This window comes from Homarus americanus, unplaced genomic scaffold (assembly GCF_018991925.1).
Source record: "Homarus americanus isolate GMGI-L3 unplaced genomic scaffold, GMGI_Hamer_2.0 scaffold40856, whole genome shotgun sequence".
In the NCBI taxonomy this organism is placed as follows: domain Eukaryota; kingdom Metazoa; phylum Arthropoda; class Malacostraca; order Decapoda; family Nephropidae; genus Homarus; species Homarus americanus.
Window position 1 is genome coordinate 7419115 of NW_024734615.1, and position 23601 is coordinate 7442715.

Genomic DNA, 23601 nt, shown 5'->3' on the forward strand with positions numbered 1-23601 from the left:
CAGTTGTTGTCGAGGGATCGATCTCTCGCTCTTTCTCTACCAATAGTGGTGTTCCACAGGGTTCTGTTATTTCACTTATTCTTTTCCTTCATTTTATCAACTATTTACTTCACACTACGACTAATTCTATCCATTCTTACTCTGATGATTCTACTCTTTACTGTTCTTAACATTTTTCCCTTCCTAATTCTCAAACTACAGGTAGGTCTGTTTCTAAGGATGATATCATTTCATCTGTCAAAGTGGATCTGTGCAGCATCTCCAAATGGGGAGGTAGAACCTTGGTTAAATTCAATAGTAATAAAACTCAGTATTTACCAATTACACTTTCCAAATTAGATGATCTCCCACCAATCACATTTTAGGACGCAATCATTCTGCCAAGTTCTAAAACAGATATGCTAGGCCTCACCATTTCCTCTAATATGTCATGGAAGCCACACATCAACAACATTGCTAAAGCTGCCTCCCGAAAGCTGGTAATGCTGTACAGATGCCTTAGCTACTTCACTCCTGAGCACTTGCTTCAAGTTTAGAAGAGATTCATTCGTCTTAACTTGGAGTACTGCTCTCATATCTGGGGTGGCTCTTCTTCTGTCCAACTGTTAGATAGGGTGGAATCAAAGGCTTTTCGTCTTATTAACTCCTCCTTTAGTTGATAATCTTTCTTCCCTTCTCTTCGCCACAATGCTGCTTCACTCTCTCTCTTTTACAGGCACTTTAACGGGCAATGTTCGTTGGATTTGACATCCTGTGTACCGCCGGCAAGGCCGTGGGCTCGTAACACACGTCTTGCCCGCGGTGCCCACCATTTCTCTGTGGCTGTCGGCCACACTAGAATAACCCGTAATAGTACATCCTTCTCACACAGCCAAACTGTGGAATGTTCTGCCTTCTTCTGTGTTTCCATACTCATACAATCTATCTCACTTTAAAAAGCTGGTTTTCTGGCATCTCCGTGGTGTAGATTAATAAAAAAAATTCTTTTCTATTTTTAATTTCTTTTTACTTCTATTTTTTCGCTCCCTAGACCCTGTTTGGGTCGATGACCTGTGCCCGGGTGGGCTATTCCCCGTGATAATACTAATAATAAAAAAGAATACATAGCTGGAAAAACAATGGTTCAGGTGCGGATACAGATAAAAGTACGTTTTCATTGTTGCATTTTATTGACTGAAAAATAAAAGTACAGTTACAAGTCCGGGAAAAATGTTTCAAGACACCTCATTATTGTATATTGTTGTCACATCATCCTGGACACAAAAATATCGAAGATTTTGACGTAGGGTCGTGGAAAAAATCCTGGTAATTGTTAATTGTTTTAATTATAAATATAAATTTATTTCAAAAAATTTTTTTACATTTGTCTATTTAGAATTTTATGTTCTTAAAATAAAAATCCGGAAGAATTTTTTTTTTGACAACTAAATGTACAGTCGGGGAATGAAGAAAAGTCCTCATATTGAAAGAGAAAATTTTGTCAACCCAGCGTTTATAGTTACTGTATATCAGCGATCATAAAGATGTTTGCTCAACAAAATCAAGCGCTTGGAAATGCTTTCCATTTTTGTGTGGTGAGGTCGGTATGAAGTTATAAACCTTGAGCTGCGTTTTCTGCGTCCTTGTCCCACGTTTTTGTTATATATTGTGTGAGTCAGGCGCGGGGGTGACTCATCCCACCGTTGTTGTGACTCGCGTGTCCTAATCTTTGCACCTGACTTTGTATACAGTGGACGTCCTGGAGTAATCACATAAATACTCTAAAATACAAATTTCCAGACCGTGGCATTTACAGTACATACCTCAACATTCATATTAGCCTTTACCCTTATGATGTAAAGTTATGTAACAAGATTATAATTCTTCTAAAAAAGCCAACGGCAGAAATGCTTGGATCGCGGGGTGGTCATAACGCGTATTGTATGTTGATAATTTGGTATTGTAGGACTTGTGGTTACACTGGTATATACAAACTCTCGCTGTTTCAACCACCCTCGATGTCCAGCTTACAGTAGGAAAACTGTGAGAGTTGTGACGATGTCTTTGAGAATGTTATAGTGATGCAGTCTACATTCCAGGATGCGAATTCTTACACGTTCATGCCTTGAATCATAACCGCCAAACCAGAGATTGGAGAATGCATCTTAATGGGCACATTGAGGCACATTGAAGCGCGAACCAAAAATAGAATCATCCAGAATTGCGTAGATATTGCACCATAACTCTTAACATTACTAAAGTGTGCTCTCGTTTCTGAGGTCAAGGAAAAAAAATGAAAATTCAGACACAAAGTTCTTGGACTGTTTCTTGGGGAATTTCGGCGTCAGTTAGATAGCGAATTTTTTGCCACAGTTCATGCAAGACAACTGGATGTGTTATTACATCTCCCGTTATGGAAAAACAACTTGGTATATTGAAGAATCAGAGACCAGGAACCGCTGACTGATAATGACTTGCCGTGGTTAATGTGTCCGTGGTCAGTCTGTGTGTGAGGTCTGCAGTTATATACTAATTATTGTCAGTTTGGTGAACGGCAGGAGCGGTGATCATGACTTACCGCCACATGACGACAGTGACGTCACGCTGACACTGGTGGAGGCTGGGGTCTGGAACAATGAGTGCCGCTCCCTCAGTACAGTGCTGGAACCCTTCCGGTGAAGACGTAGTCGCTACCTCGTACTGCTGCTACGTCTTTCTGGTTCCAGTGTGTGTGTGTGTGTGTCGTGCTGCTGTTGTGACGCCTCTGTTCCAGTATTGTTACAGTGCTGGTGGTCTCTTGTGGCTTTGACGTCCATGTAACCAGTGTTGTTGTGGTCCCTCACATACACACTGTGTCATCTGATTTATAATTAAATTTAGTTTGTGTTTGTTGAGCAACTTGAGAAGCCACTAAGCTAACCTTGGTGGAGAATATCCAGGACTCTGTTGCGTCACTTCCCTGAATTTGCAACACCCGTTGTGACGCACTCGTATTAACAGTTGGCACCCTGGGAGTGCTTCGGTGCCTGGTAGCGATGTGGGACTTCATAGTTACCCCCATGGTGGGACTCCTGCAAGAGGGAAGACTGAGAAGGAAACTGCTCAAGTATTCGAGCCGCAAGGTGAGATACTGTCAACCTCTGTCGTGTTGTCCTTAACGCAGGTGAGAACACTGGCTTGTTGGGACCACAAAGACTTGCTCAGGTCAGCCACTTTTTAAATAGAAGGGGATAGTCGCATACTGTACAGATGAGAGCTGCGGTCAGGTAGGGAGGAGAGACTGGTCGGTAACAACATGCGTTTATAGTTTCTTGGTAATATAAAGGACTGTGTGTGTGTTTAGAAAGATTTAGATGCATAATGAATATCGAATCAGAGTGTAATAGACTATTTACCTTTCACAAAAATGGGACAAAACTCTCTGCCTTGTCCCGGGACCATGGAAAGATCAGTTGTAGTCAAGGAGAGACCAGACAATAAGGAAGAGGGAAATATTGATCTGGCAGTAAGGTCGTGGGGATGGCGGTATAAGCCACACGCTGAAAGACAATGGCGCATCTAGAGAGTCAGTACTGTTGGGGGTTATATAGACACGGGGAGGCCAGGCTGGTGTTGACTAAGAGTGGGCCTCGGGGAAGGACTTTCACCATTGCCTGCAGCGTGTTGGGTGCCACACTCCACACCTCCCTCACCACACTCATGGCCTCTGTGGTCGTAGCACCGGGGAGGGCTCGCTCCTTAGGGGGGCAGGCAAGTTAGATAAGAGGCAGGCTGTACGGCTGGTAATCAGTATTTTTACAACTTTCTGGTGACACCGACACAAAGTTCTCTCTCAGCTGCTGTTAAGCGTGACCTCACTCCTGCCACTGCCTGGGTCTGACCTGTGACCTCGAGTCGTCCGGGTGTTGGTGCTGCCGTTACGCTGTGTGGGGATCCTGCCGCACTTCCTCTTTAATATCACAAAGAGGGAGCGATGCCCTGCCATCAATGTTGTCGCTCCCAATCCAACCCTAATTGGTAGTTACAATTGCTGCCAGTCACAACCTCAAACATAAAGTAACAGCGCTTTGTCTTCAGGAGCAGTCACTAAAAGGGACTTTGTTTGGTGCAAATTGTTTTAAGAAAGATCATTATAATGTAATGGGTATCCGAGTGGTCCTTGTCGGAGGACTTAAATTAAAGGTCACCTTTCCTAAATTGGATTACGTCTTGAGAGACTAACTTGAAGGGGGTGGGTTAAGGGGTGCTTGTGTAGAGGTCATCAAGTCAGAGGCGAGTCTCGTGTAAAAGGAGGACTTCGACTAATGGGTCTTCTGTTTAAGGCACGACTTGGTTGAAGATAATTTCCTCACAGAATTAACATTTCAATGTGATTTGTCCTCGTAAACGAGGTTGGCGGGCGGGGAGGAGTTATTACCTGTGTTGGTGCGAGCGGTGAGGTCGTCCTGCCCCTTCACCTATGTTATTATGATGTTGCAGCGCCTTCCCACCTGGGCCAGTGTTGCATGCCTACACTCACGCTCATTTTAAAGGTGCCGCCATCACGTCAGAGCTAAGAACACGGAGCCATTAGTGATCACAGATGTCGGGGCGGCTTATGAGCTCCCCTTTGGACGCACCGCCGTCTTATCATCACAGAACTCGGCACCACAAACGCTCACAGGTGAGAGCCTGACATATAATCCCGTTCACCCCAGTGGATGGTTGGTGATTGGGTCGTGACGCTGGTTCTAGCCAATCAATATCCCGCCCTCTCATTTCCTGTCTCTGTCAGGGCAGCGTGGTGGGGTGAAGCTGGCGTCGTTTTCCCCTCGTGTCAGTGTGTATCCTTGTGTTAACCAACAATACATCTCCCAGTAAAAGTTTCACTGTAATTTCGATGCAATTTTCGCCGCCATATTTATATCATAGCTTAAGCAAGTTAACAAGATGGGTTCTCACAGGTCCAGTGAGAGGGAGGGGAGGGGGAGTTAACCTGTGAGAACCTGACCTCGTGTGGGGGCGAATCTGAATCTGAAAGTGATACAATAACGTTTTAGAGAGAGAGAGTGTGTGTGTGTGTGTGTGTGTGTGTGTGTGTGTGTGTGTGTGTGTGCGTGTGCGCGTGCGCGTGCGTGCGTGTGTGCGTGCATGCGAGAGAGAGAGAGAGAGAGAGAGAGAGCACACATTCACGGTGTCAAAATAACACGTGATTTCTACTGTACCTGGTCAAGTGTTTAAGCAAAGGGGTAAATGTTGACATAATCGTTGATATTTATATGTTTAGACGACTGGTATAAATCTTCCTGTGTTTTTTAATGTTTAGATAAATTTATATACATTAGATGAATTTTAACAGATTATAATGTTTATACGTGGGAGTCAGCGATCACAGGATGGGGTTAAATGTTTACATGTATTGACAGGTGAGGATGGTCGTGTCTTTTGAGCGTCTCGATACATGGCACTATTTATAAACACCTCTCTTGTTACCAGGATCCCGCCACTCAGAGGTCCCCATGTTGAACTGTTATCTGGTAATAGGAGTTATGAGACGCTGCTAAGTATATATAGTAAGGGTAGAGTGTCAGTGTAGTAAGGAAAACAAAATATATCCCAGATGTATCGTTCTTTATTTGTTGATGAGTAGGGAAAAGAATGTCCACCCCAGTGTATTTCACCTAAAGATGAAATACCTTATAACACTATTTGGGGGTTAGGATAGGTTAAGTTAGGATGAGATAGGTTAGGTTAGGAAAGATTAGATTAGGTTGGATTAGGTTAGGTTAGTGTTAGGATAGATTAGATTAGTGTTAGGATAGATTAGATTGGATAGGTTAGTGTGTGGATAGATTAGGTTAATCTTTAGGCGAAAATAGGATGGGGTGGAGAAGTATCAGGTGATCCGTGAGTAAGTCTATTTAATAATCTAGAATACGAGCTTAAAGACGTTTAGTGGTTAAGGCGCAGTAAAGCTTTGTAGCATTAGCGTTGTCTTCCCCTGGCTGAGAAACCGTGCACAGGGGTCAAAGTTCACACTACAGTTACTGAAGATCTGGGATCACACTACAGTTACTTAAGGGATCACACTACAGTTACTTAAGGGGTGACACTACAGTTACTTAATATCTGGAGTCACACTACAGTTACTTAATGGGTGACACTGCAGTTACTTAATATCTGGGGTCATACTACAGTTACTTGAGATCTGGCGTTACACTATAGTTACTTAAGAACTGGTGTTACACTATAGTTACTTAAGATCTGGTGTCATACTACAGTTACTTAAGATCTGGTGTTACACTATAGTTACTTAAGATCTGGGGTCATAATACAGTTACTTAAGATCTGGGGTCACACTACAGTTACTTAGATCTGGTGTTATACTACTGATTGCCGGATCAGGGTCTCACTACAGTTACTTAGGGTCAGGGAGTCATAATACAGTTACTTAATATCTGGGGTCATACTACAGTTACTTGAGATCTGGCGTTACACTATAGTTGTAGAACTGGTGTTACACTATAGTTACTTAAGATCTGGTGTCATACTACAGTTACTTAAGATCTGGTGTTACCCTTTATAGTTACTTAAAGATCTGGTGTCATACTACAGTTACTTGAGATCTGGCATTACACTACTGATTACTTAAGATCTGGTGTTATACAGTTACTTGAATCTGGTGTTATACTACAGTTACTTAGGATCAGGGTCTCCTACAGTTACTTAGGGTCAGGGTCATAATGCAGTTACTTAAGATCTGGGGTCACACTACAGTTACTTAAGATCTGGTGTTACACTATAGTTACTTAGATCTGATTAAGATCTGGGGCCACACTACAGTTACTTAGGGTCAGGGGGTCATAATACAGTTACTTAAGATCTGGGGTCACACTACAGTTACTTCGGATCAGGGGTCATAATACAGTTACTTAAGATCTGGGGTCATAACACAGTTACTTAAGATCTGACGTCACACTGCAGTTACTTAGGGTCAGGGGGTCATATCTGGAGGGTGGTGCAGGTGGGTGGTGGTGCTGGTGGGTGGGGCGTGAGAGTGGGAAGTGGCTCAGCATCCGGCCAGGTGTGCTCTGTGGAGATGACTGCCGGAAGATGCTCCTTGTTGCCAGTGGGATGTGACTTACCTCTCTCTCTCTCTGTTTCAAGAATCCGAATCACGTCCCCTTGCTGTTACAAAACTATCTCGAATGTTTTTAGAACTTTATACCGTAACTAATTCTCCACGGTGGATGATTAGGTAGACCAAAGTGGAGTAATTGGAGTGTGGTAGTACTTCTAGATTGGCGGAGAAACCTAAATTGAACACACACACACACACACACACACACACACACACACACACACACACACACACACACACACACACTTCCTCTCCGCCACTCTCATTAACTATCAACCTCCGTAGTCGTCCGTCTGTTTTTGTTACGTGAAATGTATTACGTGGAGACGATTTAACAGACTGCTGACCCATTCTAACATCTCAGTCTCTAGTAAGAAAAAGAAAGGGGGGGGGGGAGGAAGGAGGAAGTTATTAAAAAATAAGCCTGAATTGTCATTGACCATTACGACGTTACGTGCGGGTCAACAATCATAGGGTGGGTGCGTTAGGCTTCTCTACTGTAGCTGTTATCTCATCACAACTTATTTATCATCGCTTTTTTTTAGTTTTTTTTATATAATTCCTACTAGTTGTTAATCTATAGGTTGTAAACAATAAGGGCAGTCGACAGATTTAAGTTAGAGACAAAGATAAAAAATGGATGAGGTGGAAAAGACCAATGAACTGTGCAGTCCTGAATTGAATCGAATGCACGTCGATTGGCAGCTGGCGAGTCGTGAAGGAAGAAAATATAAATTCAGGAAACATGTATAAAATTTCTGGTTAGTATTGATCTGTTTAATGAGGTTTGTGTCGGTAAAATTTCTACTGCGGGTGTTGTTCGGTTTGACGTCTGCTGTGACCTAAATAAGCAGCCAGTCTTCCCGTGAGAGAGACATTAGCGTGTTGGATCGCCCCAATTTGACATTAATTGCAATTTAGAAATTTCCCTAAAAAATTCTTGTATATATCTCAAAACCCTTAACAGTTATACCCCCCAAAAGCCCTCACCAATAACTTGTAAGCCCTCACCAATTGCCTCAAAGCCCTCTGATTGCTCTGAAAGCCCTGCAATTACCCCCAAAGCCTCTGATTACCTTAAAGCCTTCACCAACCTTGTAAGCCCTCACCAATTACCCCTCAAAAGCCTCACCAGTACCCCCAAAGCCCTCACAATTACCCCCCAAAAGCCCTCACCAATTACCCCAAAGCCCTTACCAATTACCCCCCAAAGCCCTCATAATAACCCTCTTAAAGCCCTCACCAATTACCCCCAAAGCCCTCACAGGTACCCCCAAAGCCCTTACCAATTACCCCAAAAGCCCTACAATAACCCCCTTAAAGCCCTCACCAATTGCCCCAAGCCCGCACCATTGCCCTCCAAAGCCTTCTGGTGCCCCCAAGCTTGTCACCAATTGCCCCCAAAGCCCTCACAATTACCCCCTTAAAGCCTTCACCAATAGCTTGTAAAGCCCTCTTAATTGCCCCCTTAAAGCCTTCTTAATAACCCCTTAAAGCCCTCACCAATTACCCCAAAAAGCCCTCGCAATTGCTCCCAAAGCCCTGCAATTGCCCCTTAAAGCCTTCACCAGTGCCCCCAAAGCCCTCACCAATTACCCCCAAAGCCCTCACCAAGTGCCCCCCATGCCATACCAATTGCCCAAAGCCCTCTGTCAACCCTCTTAAAGCCTCACCAATTGCCCCCAAGCCTCACCAATTGCCACCCCCAAAGCCTCTTGATTACCCCCCAAAGCCTCGCAGTGCCCCCAAGCCCTCCACCAATTACTTTGGCCCTTACCAGTGCCCCCCAAAGCCCTCTGTGCTTGTTTAAGCCCTCACCAGTGCCCTCAAAAGCCCTCATAATTACCCCCAAAGCCCTCACCAGTACCCCCAAGCCCTCTTAATTACCCCCCAAAAGCCATGCAATTACCCCCAAAAGCCCTCACCAATAACCCTCTTAAAGCCTGCAATTACCCCCAAAAGCCAATTACCCCCAAAAGCCTTCACCAATTACCCTCCAAAAGTCCGCACCAATTACCCCCAAAAGCCTTCACCTATTACCCCCCAAAAGCCCTCACCTTCCTGAACTACTGTAATCACCAGTTTTACCATAATTCTGTATCAGTATGAAAGAGTAAACACGTGTCAAGGCGCACCTCACCACAGCCATATACTGTATCCAATTAGATCAACAGAAATGCCACCGTAAACATTGACGAATAAAAATTGCATCCTTACACTGCCTCTTCCTGCAACAACACACTCGAGAGCCACTTAATAAAACTCTCTTAATATAGCGAGATGACTGAAAAGACTAATATTACTGTAATTTTTTTTCTCCTGATATATAGAATTAGAACGTCTTGTGATTGATTTTCAAGGTGTTCACATTATGGCTCTGAGATTAATGTGGATGGGATACTCAGGTTAGGTTAGGGGTACTGGGGTGTAGTGGTGGTGAGGGCCTCGTGGGGATACTGTCAACCGCACAACCTGTTTTCAGTTCTCACGCGGTGGTGGAGATGGTGGGGTGGTGTGGGAAAGAGGACAGATTGGTTCCCTCCATATCTCTACCAAACACTATCACACACCAAACAGTATACTGTATAGCTATCATATGGTATCTAGTATTTAGGTACAGGTTACTATTAGGAAGCAGGAGACTTATACTTACTAAATCATCTCTACCACCATACGACTCCATCCCAGTAGTTTAAGGTAAATAATGTTATGTGGGCTCGTATCTTTTATTAATAAACAGAATTATTTAACTCGTATTCGCCTACCTGATTATAAATTACAACTAGGTACGAGACGTTGTTTGGTAGAATGGTTGTTATGTAGTAGTGATGGTAAAATGCACTGGTATGGGAGTAGTATTGGGCTGGTACTGGATGTGGTTGTTTCGCCGTATATGGACCAAGAATGGCGACTTTCCTTTCTTTGGTATGTGGACCGTACCTTACACGGTCGGCTACTTGTATAAGCTTCGTGCATTTCTAAGTGAGGAAAATGACAGCAACAACACAATTATGATGCCCGCAAGAAAAGGAAGATCAAACCAAACGCAACTTACTTTCGTGGTACAGTTGATGCTCACCAGCTAGTGCGCATGTGCAGCCTCGCGCCAATCAAAACATAAACATTGGAAGGGTCTATTAAGTTATCATATAGGCGTCTCACCTTCGACCTGTAGTGATAATCTCCCGGATATTTTTTTACCCGAGATGTTGATCTCATAAACAGGATATTTAATTTATTGCCAGTATCATGTAGTATTGGTGATATATTATGATTAAAAAAGTTTGTACTGTACAAAGGTTGTGTATCCTACATCGGTTACCTACCTCTGGGAAATTTTTTACCTTTGTTTTGTTTTTGGTTAACTTTTGAGGCTATTTAAGTTGGGTAATCTTTGGAGGTCTTTTTGATATGAGACTGAATTATGAATTTACATATATTTTCATGTAGGTTGAGCTGTAGAGTAAGATCACCAGTTGTGTATTATACTATAATAAGTATACATTTACTGATATTTCATAATAAATATTCTGAATACTGTGAGGAAGTTGACCGTGTAGTAGAGAGTGTGTCGTCAGCATGACATGGTTGGGGTGTGTCAATGTGGTGGTGGAGCGTGGCCTGGCAGTGCATGGGTTGGGAGAAACTGTTGTTATTATCGTGTTAGCGGACATACAAGGTTCCTCCTGGTACCACACACACGATGGTTACCGTCATGCCTTGCCACTGACCTTATACGCTGACATGCTCTCCTTCGTCGTTTTGCGTTATACCTGATGTGTATTTTACCCATATAAAAGGTCTTCCGTGTGCGAGGCAACAGTAACCTTCATGTGTCGTGTAATATCGCGCGCTACTGTAACGCTCTCCGTGTTGTCATCTTCCCGGCGTGACAGCTCACCTTGGCAGCATTTTTTATAAACATTTCCTTCATATCAGTGTTAAGTCTCATTTATTTCTTATACTGTTGCACCGTGGAAATCAATGACGTGTGCTCTATATCTCAATCTGGATTTCCACTGATATTTTGTCTTAATTATCTTCCTAAATATGTTGGTAGTTAAACAGGGGTAATTGTGTTTTGTGTGTCATTCAGTCATCATGGCCTTGTCGCTTTCTCGTGTCTCACTTTCACTCTCGTTGACATTTTCTCACGCCACAGGTGTTCTCCCCTGTGCTCCTCACTGCCTGTCCTGTTCCCCAAGGCTCTGATTCTCACACTATTCCAATGTTTATTTCTTTTCTTAACTGAGGATACCATAATGGATACAGTTACTATAGCCACCTAGTGTGTCTTGGGTGTTAAGGTCACTATTTTCGTGTCTTAGTTAATGTCTGTGCACGCATACGTGAGAGATCGTCTTACAGATTCAAAAGATTGCATGACACTCATTTTTTGAAGGGGGCAGATCCATGACACGTAAGCGTCTCCTGTGCACATGTAGACGACTCGATAAAAACCACCCAGTATCAGGCTAAACATTCAACCTCCGAATTAGTCCTTTAAGAGATGAGTCATTTGGAGGGATTCTTGTCTCTGGTTTAGGAAAAGTTTGATTTACGAACGTTTGAGAAATCAGACACCTTCAGCCATCAAGGAGGTGTGTGTGTGTGTGTGTGTGTGTGTGTGTGTGTGTGTGTGTGTGTGTGTGTGTGTGTGTGTGTTTCCCCCGTGGCTACATGATCACGCGCTGAGGAGTATTGATGTGGAGGACGTGCAGGTTGGTCACTCAATGGTGGCGGTCGGCAGGTCCTTGGCCTTGAGGCAGCAACTGTGTATTGTCCTGCCAAGTAGCTCCTTCCCACCCCACGTCCTCCACAATCCCTCCCACACCTTCCATTCCATCTTTCCCTCCCTCCCACACCTTCCATTCCATCTTTCCCTCCTTCCCACACCTTCCATTCTATCTTTCCCTCCTTCCCACACCTTCCATTCCTTCTTTCCCTCCCTTCCACATCTTCTATTCGTATTCCATTCCCGACCTCCACAATCCTTCCCACTCTCTGCTTCATGCTCCTTCCTTTTCCATTCCTCGCCATCCCGACCTCCACAATCCTTCCCACTCTCCCACCAGTGCTTCATGCTCCTTCCTTTCCTCCTCGCCACCCCTCCCCCCTCGCCACCCCTCCCCCCGTATGGTCACTCGTGGGAGCTTGTCCCTCGCCGCCGTGGTTGGGTGTTCTTAATCGCTAGTCTATCATTATAAGACCCCAGGTTCGATCCCTTCTTCCCTGGTACTTAGTAAAAAGTTATAATCCAGATGATACTCTCATGTTATTGTATAATTTTCTTCAGATAAATGTATAGAATTTATCAGGTGCCTTTCATGAGACCTCGAACACTGAAGCTACTCAGTAATCATGTTGTTGCTGTTGCTCTGTTTTTGTATTGTTTTAGCTCAATAAAGTTTTTCAATGTCTATATCCTTAACCCATGATTGGGAAGAGGTGAATAGACCTAGAGTCACCTGCCTCAACTTGCTGGGTCAGTGATAACAGGAGTTGGTATTCAGAACGTTATTTTCAGTCTGGTGTATCGTATGCATGCTCTGGTGTGTGTGTGGGGGGTATTCAGCTCACGAGAACCCACCTGACTTATGACCTTATTCTCAGAGCCAAAGTCAACCATCTTAGTTCTTTTTGGCATTAACTCTCAGGCATATTTCTTGTAATCTTAAATTGGCTGTTAATCCACACCCACCTGTGTATGACCACCGACCTGTATTAGGAAGTGATGAGGGTCGAGTGCAGTGCCGGTCATACCTCCTGTGTGGCGAGACTGAGTATTGGATCTGCATTACCCAGGTATAGGGGATCCATTTTCACTTTCGATCATATGACAAAGTGTCTCATTTAAACTGTACTACAGGTATTATTAATGCTGTGTGTGTAGCGTGTGGCGGGCGGCGATAGTGTGTTAAATGTGTGCTCTTGCTTCTACAGGCGGTGGAGGACAGGGTGAAGGAGCAAGAGGCGGCAACGGCTGAGCGAGCCCGTCTGGAGGAGATCCTGACCCTGTGTGCTGAGTACGAACGACAACACCAGACGGGCACACCCTCACCCAGGCCTCACCTCTCACCCCACTACACCCTCACTCAGAACAGGTCAGTAAATACTACACCCTCACCCAGGCCTCACCTCTCACCCCACTACACCCTCACTCAGAACAGGTCAGAAAATACTACACCCTTACCTAGGTAGGCTTCACCTCTCATCCCAGTACACCCTCACCAGGTCAGTTTATGTACCATGGCAACACCCGGATCTTGGAAGAGGTAAATACAAGGTGTTTTTATGATAACTTGTAAGTGTAGGTGGTACATCTCTCACGGTAAGTATTGAGTGGCGAGGGTGTCATAGTTTACGTGTGTGCTGTAGGTGTACAGTAGGTTTATCTTCTGAGTCTTAGATGTGTCAACAAGCATTACTCCGAGACACTGTCGTAAAAGTCACAGTATTGCATACAGTATCGAGACTTTCCAAAAATATTGTGGAAATTGGATTTCATTGTGGTCTTTGGTTGTTACGATCCTTCTTATTGACATTCGTCCAAAATCAGGATTGGAAAATGTTAATTCTTTAGTTGACTGAATTTAATGATTGGGTGATGCTGAAAATTTTATTAAATTGATTAATCAGACTTGGTGACTCAGGCCTAGCACATGCACCATATCTCCTTCAATGGCCACACTCATAGGGGACGACTACGAGTACAAACATGATATTATGAGGGCCGTGAAGTCATGTACAGGTATTCGTAAAATATAATGTGGGCTGTGGTTATGGCGAGGGTGAGAGGCCGTGGGCAAGGTGTCTGGTCTGCCCTGCCTCCAATCTCCTAGTTTAAACACTCGCCGCCAGGGGTATCTGTAATCACTTGGGGAACGTGAAATATTTTATTTTTATTTTACACTATGAATTTACTAGACAAGTATATAATAATAAAATAATGAATCGCGTCGAAAATACTTCAGAATGTTTATGTATTCATCTTGGGGGTTACGGCCTTATTTTAGTAGAGTTTAAACTGCCGATAAAATTTAATGCACTGAAGAGCTAAAGGATAAATTTGTTAATAACTTGACCCAATTATTGTATTGTATTTAGAGAAAGTTGGTACCGATAAATTAGGCTCTTTCTGGAACGATGTATGAGGGGGGAGGTCATGTGCCGTAATGAGGAAGGAATGGACAATGAACTAAACATTATTGGGGGTTGGAGGAGATTGGTGGAGGGGAGGTGTTGGGGTACAGGAAAGGTGGAGTAGGGGGAGGGACAGTCTACAGCAGGACGGGATGGCAGTAATTAGTGTTAGTGCCACAGTAGTGTCCCTCTCTTACTGGCCTGAGCACCATAACTCGCTGTATTTGCTATCACAATACAGTCTACAGTTCGTACATATAGTGACACGTTATTGTTATAGGGTAGGTATAGTATTAGTGATGTGAGGTGGTGTTTGTGTGTTCACTAACCACTGTGAATAATGTGGTATTGACTGTGGTGAAGGTGTGACGCTCGCTGTTTCACTAATGATACCATTACCATAACTGTGGCAACAAGGAAGTGTAGAGGTGGTGGTTCACTCCCGTAGCGTCCAGTTGTACCCCAGGATGCTTACACTGTCTTGTAGCTCCCTGGCCCACCACTACACCCCTCACCTCCGTCCAGTTCACTTCCAATAGTGTTTGGATTACTGTACATATCTGCCTTAAGTTGAGTGATTGATGTCCTGGAAAGCTTACTATGATAATCCTTATCTGTCAAACGTCATGGTTGCGAAGAATTTAATCTTGAGGTTGCAGTTTGGTCATTATGATCAGCCATCGTAGTTGCGTCACAAGTTCGCGTAAAAATGTTTGGGTGGGTGTCCCCTATGTACTGTTTTCTATCATGGTGTACAGTTTTCTGTGATAAATTGAAACTACCGACGAAACTTTATACAGTGCAACATGGATATAAGGATGTACAGTTACGAAGGCAAATAGAAGAGCATCTAACCGTGATTTACATTTTCCGTTAAACGAGGATCTTAAGTTGATTTTTGCACCAGGAAATGAACCTAAAACTAATATGTTGTACTTAACTAAATCTGAAGTGTTGTGTTGAGAAACATATCAAATATAATTAATTAAATTCATTTTGATTTCTCTGTAGGGTATTTAGGAGTAGATAAATCATTGATATCAGACCCAAGACTAGATTTGAGCGTCTAACTTACAGTATATTGAAGACCCCATGACCACCGAACTATATAGGACTTTGGACTGTAAAGAAATATGTCAAACCTCATCATGTTGTTTTGGTATATATTTTCTTAGAGACATAAGGTTAAAGGAAGGTGTGATAATTATGGTCGATTAGTTGTGCTTGTGATATCATAAGTTTTGGGATAATGCAGCCGCCATCACGGAACGGAGCAACAATAATGATTTTGACAATTGACTTAGTGTTATAATGATGGGGCAATAAACTATTATGTGAATGTCGAATTATATCTTGAACATTCTGGACCGCTCACACACACACACACACACACACACACACACACACACACACACACACACACACACACACACACACACACACACACGGCAATCTATAAAATAAGTTAATATGTTTCGTTTCATGTTTATGTTATGTATAGGTTAGGCTAAGTTAGATTAGGTTCGGATGGGATAAGATATTAGCTGAAAACTGTAAATACCTGTACAGTATTTCATTCAACTTCACACTGAATCGAACCTGATCTAACCTAAACCTGTGCCGAACATGAGCATGAAACGAAACATTTTCACTTTATTTTAGAGTATGCATGTATGTAGGTATGTATGTATGTATGTATGTGTATCTTTTTGAGTACAGTATGTTAGTATATCTGTAGGGGAAGTGCATTTAAGTTTTTGTGGATGTTATCTATTTTAAGTGTTTTATATGTTTGTTTGTGTGTGTGTTTAATTACGTAAGTGCGTGGAGTATGTGTATAGTTTAAATATAGTTATGAGGTGGGGGAGGCGTGCGGCGAGCCACTGATGAGTCGACAGCTAGACGTGTTACTGCAACCTTCTGGGGGCTTGGGCTACCACTACTACCACTACCACACACCTCGGGGACCACCACTACCATACACACACACACACACACACACCTTAGCTACCACCACCAACCTCATGCCTTCTCGATTGTCAGCCTTCAGTAATAACCTCGAGTGTCAGCCTTCAGTGATAACCTCGAGTGTCAGCCCCCAGTGATAACCTCGAGTGTCAGCCCCCAGTGATAACCTCGAGTGTCAGCCCCCAGTGATAACCTCGAGTGTCAGCCCCCAGTGATAACCTCGAGTGTCAGCCCCCAGTGATAACCTCGATAGTTAGCCTTCAGTGATAACCTCGAAAGGCAGCCTTAGTGACAGCCCCCAGTGATAACCTCGAATGTCAGCCTTCGGTGATAACCTTGAGTGTCAGCCTTAAGTGATAACCTCGAGTGTCAGCCACAGTGATAACCTCGAGTGTCAGCCCCCAGTGATAACCTCGAGTGTCAGCCCAGAGTGATAACATCGAGTGCCAGCCACAGTGTCAGTGTATGATGAACTGTCCTCACTGTTGATTGTAAGTGTCAGCTTTCAGAAACAGACTCATTTGCCATTCTCAGTATTAGTATACAACACTTGACCCAGATTACAGCTTGTGGTGCCACTTGTCACTATTGAACCCCGAGTGCTACGTGTTTGTGCTAGTGTACCTTGCAGTGTCATTTCTCGGTATGATCCTCGTGTCATTTCTTGGGGTCGAACCTCAGTGTCGGTCAGCTAACAGATTTGTGTCACTTCCCAGGCCAGTTATTAGTGTTCACAATGTATCACTCCCAGTTGCCAGTGACAAGGCTTCGGTACAATTCAACATATCTATAACCATTAATGTGTTTTTACCCCCCTGTTTTTAAATAGGTGTTGGTATATAGTATTTATCTAGTTTGTCTAATCCGTTCGCTGTATTTCGGTTGAATAACTTTCACAAAGTCATCACGATTCTAAGTAAATTATGGAATACAGCTGTAAATATGCCATTGATATACAGGCTTAGCTCTCTCTCTCTCTCTCTCTCTCTCTCTCTCTCTCTCTCACACACACACACACACACACACACACACATGCAGTTATCTTCGGGAAAATTTTGGCAATAACTCTATTATTACCCTCATGGAGTGTCTTAACTATTTTATGTTATTTAGTCTAAATGGAGCTGTTGTATTTTGTATGTTAAAGCACTGGTAAGATAAATACACACTAACTCATTCCAGCCGACTCAATGTACGTGATTTATTTGATATAACTGATAACGTACACTGTAATATATGCGTTTGTTTACCTCATATCTGTGTGAACCAAGATCTCCAGCAGTTATATCCTGTAATATGTAGTGTGGTGGCTTGTTATTCAAGGGACGAGCGTTGTTATTTATTTTTACCAATGTCGGGATAGTGATGTACAAAGAACGGATTGTGTAAATATTACTAGTGCGATATGTTATACAAGGGGTGAGTATCGTAGCCTAGTATTAGTGTATGAAGTTCCGTCGCTCGATCTAGCCTATAGGTCGACTGTTGTGTAAGATACTGGCTGCGTCTATTTGTTATGATAAGTGTGGCTGTATTTCAGTCATGGCTGTTGATGTTGACTGTTGTATAAATAGTTAGTGGAAGTGATGCATTGTAGTAGTAGAGCTAACACCAGGATCTCTTCGCTGAGTAGCCTAGTTCACTTGTCATCAATCTTATCCTGCAGGCGCCAAGTGTAGCTCTGACACACACACCACTGGGGCATCATAACACTGGTTCTTGAGCGACAGGTGGTGCACTCATGGGTGCACTACACCACCTACCACAGGATTTTCCAAGACGATTGCGTTTTCTTCTTCACCTAACTGGCAATAAGCATCGTCTCATGTGGAAGCTTTTGTGCACCTTTGACGCTTTGAATCCAATATTTATCTCGTGTCTCAAAAAAGCCAATTTTACTTGCTCGAAGCCTTATTTAAGGAACAAAATTCAAGGTACGAATCTTCGAAATTATTACTGGCTCATGACATTCAATGGTAAACTCATAAAATATATGCGCAAACAGACCAACCATCGTTTCTCTTCAAGCTTTCCTTGTGTGCATGTAATGTACTACTTTGAGTAACATACTAGTATATATACAGCGTATCTCTTGTGTGTTTTATCTATAACAGTTTGACAGCGACAATGGTTATAAACATGTTTAATGCCCAACATCATGTTTATAAACCCCAAGACATTATATATGAAGGTGGATGAGGTAATGTTGCACTACAGCTGTTGTTTGAAAGATATTTCACCACCTGACATGCAATTATACAAATTGAATAAGAGTATGAACTCATTCTATACTAGTGGTCACATGGTACGCTGATCAAAAAGTGTTATCGTTTGTAGTGAGAACTATAATAATACATTAGGGGACGCCGTCATGTCACACTAGGAGACGCACTACTGAATAAAAATCATCAAATAACTCTGCTATGATTATGTGTTAAGGAGGGGAACTTTACCTACATAGGGGTAGTTTAGCTCACTGCTAGGTAGGTGGGGCAGCTGGGTACTGGTCTGCCATATATGTGTTCCTGTCCCTCAATTAATGGCGTGCTGGGCAGCCCCGCCGTCTGCTGCCCAAATATACACATAAGCTACTTAGGAGTAATCCATCGCAGCCCCCCTCGTGTATGTGTGTGTGTTCACAAAATGTGGTATAGTCTGATGTGGTGTGGAGTTTACCCAGGGTGTGGTGAGATGTGTACTTAAAGTATGGTGTAATGTACCCAGGGTGTGGTTTAGTGTACCGAGAATGACGAGATGTGGTATGGAGTGTTCATGGGTCTGGTAAGGTCTGGCGTAATGTGTGTCGCCTTATACCTAGTAAAATGTGACATGATTTAAGGAGTGATATAGCCAAGGTATTCCCAATACATGGCTTGATATTGTGGTATGTATACGGCGTAATAGCCGGGGCACGGCGAGATAGTGTAGCATAGCCAAGGTGAGGCGAGGTATGGCGAAATATAACCAGGATGCATGGAGTTACAGTATTGTTTTCTGTGTGTTTGACGCAATATAGCCAAGGTTCGGCGAGGTATTACATCGTACTACATATTTCTGGCGAAATGTAGCCATGGTATGGTGAGGTATGACAACGTATTTATGCGAAGTATAGGCAAGGTGCGGCGAGGCATGATAATTTTTTTTTTAAATTTCAATAGTTTATCCCTTGATAGAGGAAGCGGGATCCTAGTGCTGTCACTAGGTACCCGTATACAATAACACCAGAAGCATCTGGCAAGTGTCACAAGTATATACAGTATAAATATTATAAAGGGGCTTACTAAAGCCTAAGGAAGGAAGGATATTCCTTTAAGGCATGATAAGTTATCCCGAGATCTTGGTCTACGGCGCGGTGTGGGGGGTTCAGCTTCACTACCCAGACAGTCGATCTTATCTACAGTTTATGATCTGCGGCTGTTTCAAGGGCACCGATGGATAACTTAAAGTTCCCTTAATGTTCGCACTTGTTTCATCACACACATTGTCGCCGGGTTTTATTTCTGGTGCCACGTTGTCGTTTACTGTACTGTAACGTTCAACTTCATCCGTGAGTTTTTCTTCCTATGCTAAATATTCATTGTGATTTCTTGATTGTATTTATTTGAATCTTATGTTGAATATAAGCCGTTCATAGCAGTAGATGAGGCTTGTTGGGTAGGTTGTGGGCTCGCTATTAGTGGAGCGATAAACAAACACCTCCATTATCCACTTGTTACGCGTCTTGTTATGTTCTTAATTGCTAATTTTAATACGTAATGGCCTTCATTGATGACTGAAGAAAAGGGAATGTAATGTCACGAAATGATAATTGCTGTTCTGAGTAAAGCAGTTACGTCTCTATGAATAAAATGATACAACGTTGTACTGTATAATCCCCACAACACAGGTCTTTGTAAACAGTAAGTGTATATTTTTACGACATAGTAACAGCTGTCTTTCAGCGGCTGTTAGGTGTTAGTGTTCTTTTGTTTCTGTATGTTATGGTAATCTGGGTTATATAATTATCCAGAGTATTAGGTGACGAACGAGTGTCTGCTAATTGAAATGCCAATTTAGTGGAAGTCTTGTTTTTATAGTGGACTCACAGTGGGGAGTGTGGCAACAACACTTGATCATTGTTTATAAACCATATATTCTACATTCCAATGAAGCAGAGGTCGACTTGGACTTCATTTTGTGTTAAGATCAAAGAGTTACGATATACACTTCGTTCCATTCTTGTTTATGAAAATAATTTATAGTTGTGAAGTCTTTGAGTTGATAATTATACTGTACTGTTATGGGTGTCTGGGCCTCGTACGCACGCCTCCCTGCGAGTTTTTTGACGCTTTAAATAATATACTTGCGTGGCGCATGATGCTAGAAAGCCTCATAGTTCATGGATTCGAAACGTGTAACACAATTTCACGCTTTTGACAGTCATTATGGACCTGGCTCGACACTGCATGGTGGAGAGCATCAGAACGGTCACCAAGAACGGTAATGCAGTAAACGGTTCGCCACAGTGACCACGGGGGATGGGGGGTGGTTGTTGGGGAACATTAGTGACTGAATACTTTATTTTTAACCAGCAGGATAACAATTATTGTATACTCACACTTCTCTCACGCTATTTTTACCCAGTTATTATTGCCTCTAAAGTTTACCATACAACATGCTGTGGTTTGGATATAATAACTTGGCTGGTAGAGATCAGAAGAGTGTACTTGTCCACATCTAGAGCTGGATGTTTTGATCAGTTCGAGGCTATATGATAGAAGAGAAACTGGTGAGGAGCTTCATAGTGGCATATTTTTTGTATGTATTACTGAATATAAATATCTAGCACACAGGCACATTATATCTGAGCTGCCCTCATAGGGAGGTAGAGGGTCTGAGGTTATTGACCTAGTGAATGTCCTTCAGTTGAATGTTATATATAGACTAGGGAAAGCGATGAGATGTTCTTACTACCGAATCGATTTTTTTTTCTTTTACGGGGATTAGCCCACCCGGGCATAGGTCACTGACCCACATCGCGGCCTGGGGGCGAAAATGAAACAATAATAATAATAATAGTAAATGAAATTTATAATAAACAAAATGAAAATAAAATAAAATAAAATTTATAATAATAATAATAACACTGGTAATAACAATAATAATAATAATAATAATAATAATAATAATAATAATAATAATAATAAAGAACCATAAATAAATACAAAAAAAAAGATCAGACGTGAGAAACAATATACGTGTGTACTGTATGTTGTGTTGTCAATAGTAAGAGAGACAATTGAGACCCTGCAATTGTGTGTAAATGAGGCAGAAAGTTAGATCAGCAACCTGGGACTTGGTCACAATTTTCGTGATGCCATATGGCAGCAGGGTCTACCATTTGACAATACATTATGCTTCCAGTATCTTCCCAGGCGGTAGTACCTCCCTGTTTGGTAGCGGCCTGCTACCTACTTCCTAACAATGGTTTAATCTTTTTTCTCCGCATATGCTGTTGATGGTGATTTACTGTATCTCAGTGTGTAAACTTTCACACCATCTAGACAGATTAGTAACATGGAAGGTTTTGGGCATTAACTTATGTTTTGAATTACAAGGAACGAAAAACTTGTGGGTAAATGGACTGTGGCTACAGATGTTCACAAATTTCATGATATTGGTAACACAGTAATTTATCAAGTCGTCCCACTTCGAGTCGAAAATTCGTGCTTCACCGGTGCCTGACCACATCTGCCCTGGGGGGAGGGGGTCCGGGCCCCAGGGTGGGACCTCAGTTACCAGCTGGCCATCATGGTGTGAAGGTCTGTAACAATGCCTGAAAAATGCTCCGTATTTGGATGCATATCAAATTACAGATTACATGATAAAAGTTTGAGATTTCATCGGTTTCCAAAGGATGAAAAACAGAAAAAAGTGGATTTTATTGTGCATGTAGCAAATATATAGGGAGGAAGGGCAAGACTCGAGAGCCGTTGGCAGGTTTAAATTTTAAATTTCCCCAAGTCTAACTTTTGGCCAGGAAACCGGATGTGGAGAGACAAGTACGGTACATTACCTATTTGTTGCTTGAAACTGTTGTTTTGCCTAGTCATAGGTAATATATCTAGTGGCCATATTGATAAATTGAAAAACTCTCCAGCACGTGGGGAGACTTGGTTAAATTAGACTTTGATTGGTAAGGTTAGTGTGATGTAGAGCAGGGCAGACTAGTTAGGTAAGTGTGAAGTATGACAAGTTAATGTGAGGGAAGAAATGTTAGAGCAGTAAGGTTAGTGTGACGTAGGTTAATGTGTCGAGCGGGTTAGGTTATTATAACAGCATGGAGTTAAGTTGATTTAGCTCTGGTTAGAACCAATGGTTGTGTTCTTGCTTCACTGTATGTTATAATGAGTTCCTTTAAACTGTGTGGTTTTATTACGAAAAGTAAGAATTAAATGGCTAAGTGTATTCTTAACTCATGTTGAGTCAAAGCAGAACACACATTTACTTCATGTTGCTTCACTATTAACACATAGTCGAGCTGATGTTAACTCAGTGTTAACACAAGTTTACAACTGAATTAAGTCTTTTTTTTTGCTGTTAACACACTAATGAGAACATAAGAATGGAGGAAACTGCAGCGGGCCTATTGGCCCTTAGTGGGCAGTCCCTTTTACACCCAACCCTTATTGCTCATATAAGCATCCAACCTATGTTTGAAGCTATCCAGCGTATTCGAGTTTGATGATATTTGGTAACTTGTTCCATTCATCCACTACTCTGTTTCCAAACCAATGTTTACCTACTTCGCGCCTAAATCTAAATCTGTCTAATTTAAAACCATTGTTACAAATTCGCTCCTGGTTGGATAGTTTGAGTACCTTTGTAATGTCTCCTTTGTTTAGCCCTGACTTCCATTTATACACCTCTATCATATCGAGGGAGTGCAAATTAAGATGCTTTAACCTATCTCGGTACTCAAGGTTCCTAATGCCCGGGATTAGTCTTGTTATTTTCCTTTGAATTCTTTCTAGGGATTCTATATCCATTCTGTACTACGGTGACCAGAATTGAACTGCGTAATCCAAGTGAGGTCTCAAAAGCGCAAGATATAGTTTTAGGATGACCTCGCTAGTCTTGTAACTAATAATAATAATAATAATAATAATAATAATAATAATAATAAACGGTTTATTAATAGAGTTGCAGCCGGTGGCTGAAAATATACAGACTTACATTTGATTTAGACATAATGATATAATATGCATTGAATACATTTACAGGGCTGTACAGTACATAAATCATGAGTTGTTTATTATTTTAACAATACAGTAGATGGGATGGTGCTATTCGTATACCTATCAGTGCTGGCTCTTATGGGCTGAATTTTGTTGTAGTGGCGGACTGTGCGA

At 42.3% G+C, this 23601-nt stretch overlaps 1 protein-coding gene across 1 annotated transcript in view; it reads left to right on the forward strand.

Annotated features, from left to right (window-relative positions):
* LOC121870411 (pleckstrin homology-like domain family B member 1) overlaps nucleotides 1–23601 on the forward strand; it is a gene marked incomplete in the record, with an annotated part of 288548 nt that overhangs the window by 131040 nt on the left and 133907 nt on the right. The window contains 1 exon segment of the mRNA XM_042372249.1: nucleotides 13043–13203. Coding sequence (XP_042228183.1) covers nucleotides 13043–13203 — 161 coding nt within the window.